Source organism: Cryptomeria japonica, chromosome 11 (genome assembly GCF_030272615.1).
Source record: "Cryptomeria japonica chromosome 11, Sugi_1.0, whole genome shotgun sequence".
In the NCBI taxonomy this organism is placed as follows: domain Eukaryota; kingdom Viridiplantae; phylum Streptophyta; class Pinopsida; order Cupressales; family Cupressaceae; genus Cryptomeria; species Cryptomeria japonica.
Genome location: NC_081415.1, coordinates 128074254 through 128080464, shown reverse-complemented (window position 1 = coordinate 128080464; position 6211 = coordinate 128074254). Strand labels below are relative to the sequence as shown.

The 6211-nt window shown below is 36.0% G+C and overlaps 1 protein-coding gene across 1 annotated transcript; it reads right to left on the bottom strand.

Moving 5' to 3' along the window:
• Positions 1 to 3891: 3891 nt before the first annotated feature.
• Positions 3892 to 4798, bottom strand: LOC131859958 (uncharacterized). Its single transcript, XM_059214269.1, has 3 exons — positions 4655 to 4798; positions 4148 to 4548; positions 3892 to 4039 (listed from the first exon to the last, which is right to left on the bottom strand). Exons 2-3 carry the CDS (start codon positions 4535 to 4537, stop codon positions 3917 to 3919), a joined length of 513 nt encoding a protein of 170 aa, XP_059070252.1. The 5' UTR covers positions 4538 to 4548; positions 4655 to 4798; the 3' UTR covers positions 3892 to 3916.
• Positions 4799 to 6211: the final 1413 nt, after the last annotated feature.

Genomic DNA, 6211 nt, shown 5'->3' with positions numbered 1-6211 from the left:
CACTCCCATTTGGCACAAGCAATGAGGATGTTGGAAAATGTTTTGGAATTTGGCTTTAAACTTGCCAATTGTATTTGCTTGAAAGTTTCTAAAGCCATTTCAACAAATCCATTTTTTGTATATCCTGCAATCATGGTATTCCATGAAACCACATTTATTTGAGGCATTTTGTCAAACAATTCACCACGTGAAACCACACAACCTCTCACATAAGCCTCTGTAACATGAGAATCTATTTTGTCAGCAATCTAATTAGACTTTAACTAGGATTTTCCATGTAGGCCTCAGTAATATAGAGATCCAATATATCAATGCTCACTTGAACTTGCATGCAACATTTTCTAGATAGGTCTTCCTAACATAATGATCCATATGTTAAGTCAAAATTCAGCTAGACTTTCATCTAATCTCTGCCTAAGATGCTTCAACAACATTTTATTCTTTTCAAAATTACATGCACTTTCACCTAGCTTATTTTATGTAGGTGTGAGTGCATACCGATCTATTCTGTAAAAAAATATAACAACTTTAACTTAACATTCTAGATAGACCTTAGCAACATAATGATATATTTCATCAAGTTAAAATTCACCTAGAATGGCATCCAAATTCTTCTAAATACTCATTGATATGAAAAATTTAATTATCTGGTCTATCAAAAGTTATTTGGACTTGTACCTAGCCTTTACAGTAACAATTTATGCTATCAAAGAAAATTTATGTTTGCACCTATCCTTTTCCATATAGGCCTTAGTAATAGAACAATCTATTTTGTCAAAATATATCTGAACTTGCATCCAGCCTCTTCTAGATAGGTCTTAATTGGATAAATCTCTTATATCAAATCAACCTACACTTGCACTCAACCACTTCTACATATGGCTTATTAATGCAAGAATTGGTTCTATCAAAATTGTTCCATTTCTTACACCCAATCTATTTCATATAGTTCTTATTATCATAACTTTCTACATTATCAAAATCTACCCGGACTTGCACCTACCCTCTTCCATATAGGGTTAAGTAACATGATGATCCATTATGTCAAGAATCACCAAAATTTCCATTAGCCTCTTCTGCACAGCCATTGGCACAATTTGAGTTGGCCTAATGGTGAAAGTATGTGCACTTCATAATGCAGTCATGTGGACAAATCCATAGTGGGGTAGGGTTGTACACATGAAAACAATATACTGTGAATGGGAAAAAGCAATTCCTTGGAGGGTCTCATATACCAAATTGTTGTCTTTCTTGGTGGTTACCTATAAAACTCTCTCACCTTTACTATAACAAGTAAAATCACAATCTATCTTATCAAGCAATATCCATGTAGATTTGCATCTAGCTTCTTCTAGACAAGCCTCATTACAAAACCATCTTTTATGTCAATATTCAGGTATACTTGTACCGAATCTGTTCTTTATAGTGCTAATAACATCTATCAAAAATTTCATGTACTTGTATGTAGCTGACTCTCTATGCTTTTCGACTTCTTAGTAACAAACAATTTGGTCTATTGAAATCTACATAAATTTGAACCTAATGTCTTCTATGCACACCTTAGTAATATAATGACTTTCTGTGTCACTTACAAATGTCAAGTTTAAAATTATTATTATTTTTTTTTCAAATGTGTAATGTCTGTCCTTGGAATCTTGCTAATTTTGACCCTAGAATAACAATTTCAGCTTAAGTCTAAGGAGGTATTTTATTTACAAATTCATCTTTATATAATAATTATCAAATGTAATACATGATTTAAAGTAATCTTAGTTTAGTCCTTATAATAATATTAATAATCATTAAGAAAGTAAAAAGTTATAATAACATCTAAACTTACAAGAATTAACATTAAATAAAAAAATTCATGTTTATGCATTCTTTGTGCCCAAATGTTAAATTGATACTCAATAGGTGTCATTTATTTTGCTCTCAGGATCTAGTAGATCAAATTGGAATTGATAACTTCATGGTACAGACTCTTGATGGAACCCAAAATGAATGGGGCTAGTGCAAATAGAAGGGATATTTAATCTAATGAAATATTTGATTTTCTTATAAATTCTCCTTCAACTAGAAACACACGGCAATTTGAATAAATATTAATGTCATATTTTGATGTACATTGCAAATGAATTTGAACAGCTTGGAGAAAATTCCATACTGGATGTAGCTCTGGCAATTTGCAAGTTGGGGATCATGTGAATAAAATTCGTCTTTATTAGGTACCTTTTTTGTCAATAGTTTTCTGCTTGCAAGTGCCATCTTCAAACTTTGGCATGGTAACAAAGTCACCTTTTGGAACTTGTATTACATGGTGGCTTGTGTAAAAGGCCCAATTTGTTTTGGTTGAACATTATGTTTTTGAGATATAAATGGAAGAAAGTCTTTTGCTCAAACATATCATACAATTGTTTGGTTTTTATGATTATCCTTCTTAAGATCTTAGTAGGAAAAATACATCCCTCTTGGTTGAGGGGTATTTTGATCAAAGAAATGGGACTCGGACTCGGCTTGGACTCGGCAAGGCCGACTTGGACTCGGACTCGGGACTCAGCGTTAGACTTGGCTCCAGACTCGGCTGGACTCGGGAAAGTGAAAAACTCAAGTAATTTAGAGATTTTTAAAGATTTAAAAATTGTTTCAGACACCCTTTATTGAATACACCTTAAAGACACAAAAACATCATTAAACTCGGCTCATTTGATTACATACACAAGTATACATCAATCACATAAGCATAAACGCAAATTGTAGCTGAAGAAAATAAGAAACATAGATATATAAATATTGTCAAATGTATACAATATTACAAAACTCATGGAATAAAAAATCCATGTCATCATATGATCATCATCAAATGTTTCATACAAATACCAAAGGTAAATAGTAAAACTAAATACAACTACAAGTGTACAAGCCTATGGCTGAGATGGCCGTGCACCCTCTCGCCCTGGCCCCCTGCAAAGGCGTTTAAAGTAGGTCCTGGATGATTCAACAACCATAGTTGCTCCCCGTGACACCATGCCATGCTCACCAACATCAGGAACAGCTGTGTCATGCTCACCAACATCAGGAATAGCTGTGTCACTCTGAGTCTCAGTATTTCCTATCTCTGCTCATGTTCTCTGCTCCTCCTCTGCCATGGCTACAGCCTCAGCCTCTATATCTACCTGGTCAATCCATTCAATGTCATCATCAATAAATATAGCTGTAGGAGTCCTAGGAGCTATCTGATTCTCATTGGCCCACTCTGCTTCAAGATCAACCTCATCTAGAATGATAGGAGACATGTCAACTATTGCATTCTTTCTCATTCTCAGGCGGAGGTTGTAGTGAACAAAGACGAGATCATTCATCTTCTCCACAGATAATCTATTGCGCCTCTTGGAGTGTATGTGCTCAAACATACTCCAATTGTGCTCACAACCTGATGCACTGCATGGTTGGCTCAAGATACGAATGGCCAACTTTTGAACATTTGGTGTCTCTGGGCCAAAAAAGTTCCACCAATGATCTGAGTTTGAAATGAGAAAAATAAATAAAATCAGTCTCACTTATGAACTCATTTAACAAGTTACAATATAGTATTGAATAAAACTAAAATTAAGCCTAACAATTTATTTTTACCTGGCATCATAGTTGTCCTACCGTCTTTGGCAATAGGACGAGAGAAGGTGTCCCCTTGTGCATCTGAGAACATCTGTAGCTCTCGAAAAAGGTCTATCTGAGAAGTACCAGCAGGTCCCATCTTCTCCATGATTGCATATAGCCCATTAAGGACCTCCGCATCAACCTTGAAAGAAGGGATAAAACAGAATGCTGGATTCAGATAATAGGCTACCGCATGGATTGGCCTATGTAGTTGATGATGCCATCTCCTATCAATGATCTCCCAAATGGGACCATACTTGCTCTAATCTGCTCCATAAATAAATTTTATGGCCTCCTTCGCCCTATCCATGCCCTCATATATATAGCCCATTGCGGGCTTATCTCCATCCGCAACTCGCAACAAAACCACCAAGGGCTTAACAAACTGCAAAATTGAAAATATTGTGTAATTTAGAAAAATGAGCAAATAAGAGAATACATATAATAACTTATAAAACATGAAGCTAAATTGTAGAATTTATAAAAAAATTACCTTCACTATCTCATCACAAGGGACCCAAAAGCCTTGCTCATCAAAAATGCAGTCTGCCATCTCTATCCCTGCAGGGGTGGTAGCATAAGATGAGGAAGACCACTCCTCACCAACAATCATATGTCTCAAGGCAGGCTTAGACCTAAGCATGGACTGCAATGTGAGGAAGTTTGTGGCAAATCTTGTGATTCCTGGACGATGCAACTCCTTCTGCTCTGTGTATTGTCTCATAAGAGCCAACACCCATGAATGATTATATACAAATTTGCAGACATTTCTTGCCCTTTCTACACATCTCTTGACCCATGGGATTCTTCCAATATCCTCCAACATGAGGTCAATGCAATGAGCAGCACATGGAGTCCAAACTATAGATGGGTGCCTCTCCATCAATAGTCTACCTGCAACAACATAATTTGTTGCATTGTAAATTGTAATTAATGGAGGTACAAACTACAAGATAGTAATTAATTTGCAAACAAAATTAGTTTGTAATCAAAAGTTTACCTGCAACAACATAATTTGCTGCATTGTCGGTCACCACCTGTACCACATTCTCCTCACCCACATCTTCAATCACCTCCTCTATCTGCTCACATAGGTAGGTGGCATTCTTGCAATGGGTGGAGGCATCAATGGACTTGATGAAAACGGTGCCCTGTGAAATAAAAAAATAAAGCTAGGTCAATGATCATTCAATAAACCATTAGATAAAAAATAAAAAATTAAAGACTATATGAAACTAAAATTAATCAATCACCTGTGGAAGAAACAAGAAAATTAAGGAGAGTTCTATTTCTCCTATCCGTCCAACCATCAGTCATGATGGTGCAACCTTTAGTGCTCGATATGTGGCGTTGTTCATCTAAATCCTTTTTCACATCATCCACCATTTGAGACAAAATGGGTCCCCTCAAATCACTCTCACTAGGGGCTTTGAACCCTGCCCCGCATATGGTAATGGCATCAACCATTTGTTGCCAATAAGGAGACCTGTTGCAAAGAAACTCAATGAGATAAGTTAAGTATAAAAATTAAAACAATCAAAGTTATCAAACATAAAAGTTAGTAAAACATTCACCTGGCTACAAAGAATGGAATACAGCTGTAGCTCCAAAACCTGCCAATTGTCATTTTAGCAGCATCATGGACCTCCTTGTTCCAACCCATGCCCTCAAGTGACGGTTGGGACCTAGGTGTAGTGTGAGACACAAAGAAGGAATCCAACCTAGATTTACGAATCCTAGGTCCAATGGTAACATTCCCACTATGACTACTAGTGGTAGGAGCATGAGAAGTGGCAGTGGCACTGCCACTTATAGAAGCAGAAGTAGAAACGGAAGCACCAATAGTAGCAAACTGAGTGGGATGATATGGAGGTAAGGAAGAAGGGCCTCCAACACAACCTAACTGTGTCCCTCTTCCTAAAACTGTCTCTCTCCCAATGGCCGCTCGATCCTCCTTTTGTTTCTTTTTTCTTTCAATCTCCTCAACCATTACATAACAATCACGTATGGCCTCAGAGACTGCTTTTAGGAATGGTTCGGCATCATGTCCACGCACACTAGCAATATGGTATTTCAACCTATATATACCTCCATGGAATATTGTTTTGCAAAACATACATTTTGTTTGGCCCTTTCCTTGCCTTGGAAAATCCTCATGATATTTCCAAGCAGGGTCCTTTCTCATGGGGGGTCTAGAAGCTGAAGTAGACATTTTAGGATAGTTTTGTGAAAGTTGAAGTTGAGGCAAATAATAAAGTGAAGTTTGCTGCAATAAAACATTACAAATACAAAATAAAATTAATACATATATTCAAAAAAACTAAAGTAGGGTTTGTAAATTTTTTTTTTAAAAATTGTAGGGTTTGACAAACCCTACAATTTAAAAAAAAATAAATTTACAAACCCTACATACAACCCTACATAGTACAACTACATACTACATGCTACATACAAATTACAAACATACAAAAGATCTTGCATACAAGAAAATGTAAAACTTTTAAAATAAATGAATAGAAAATGGAATTTTTGCATATAAGAAACAAAATAATGTTAA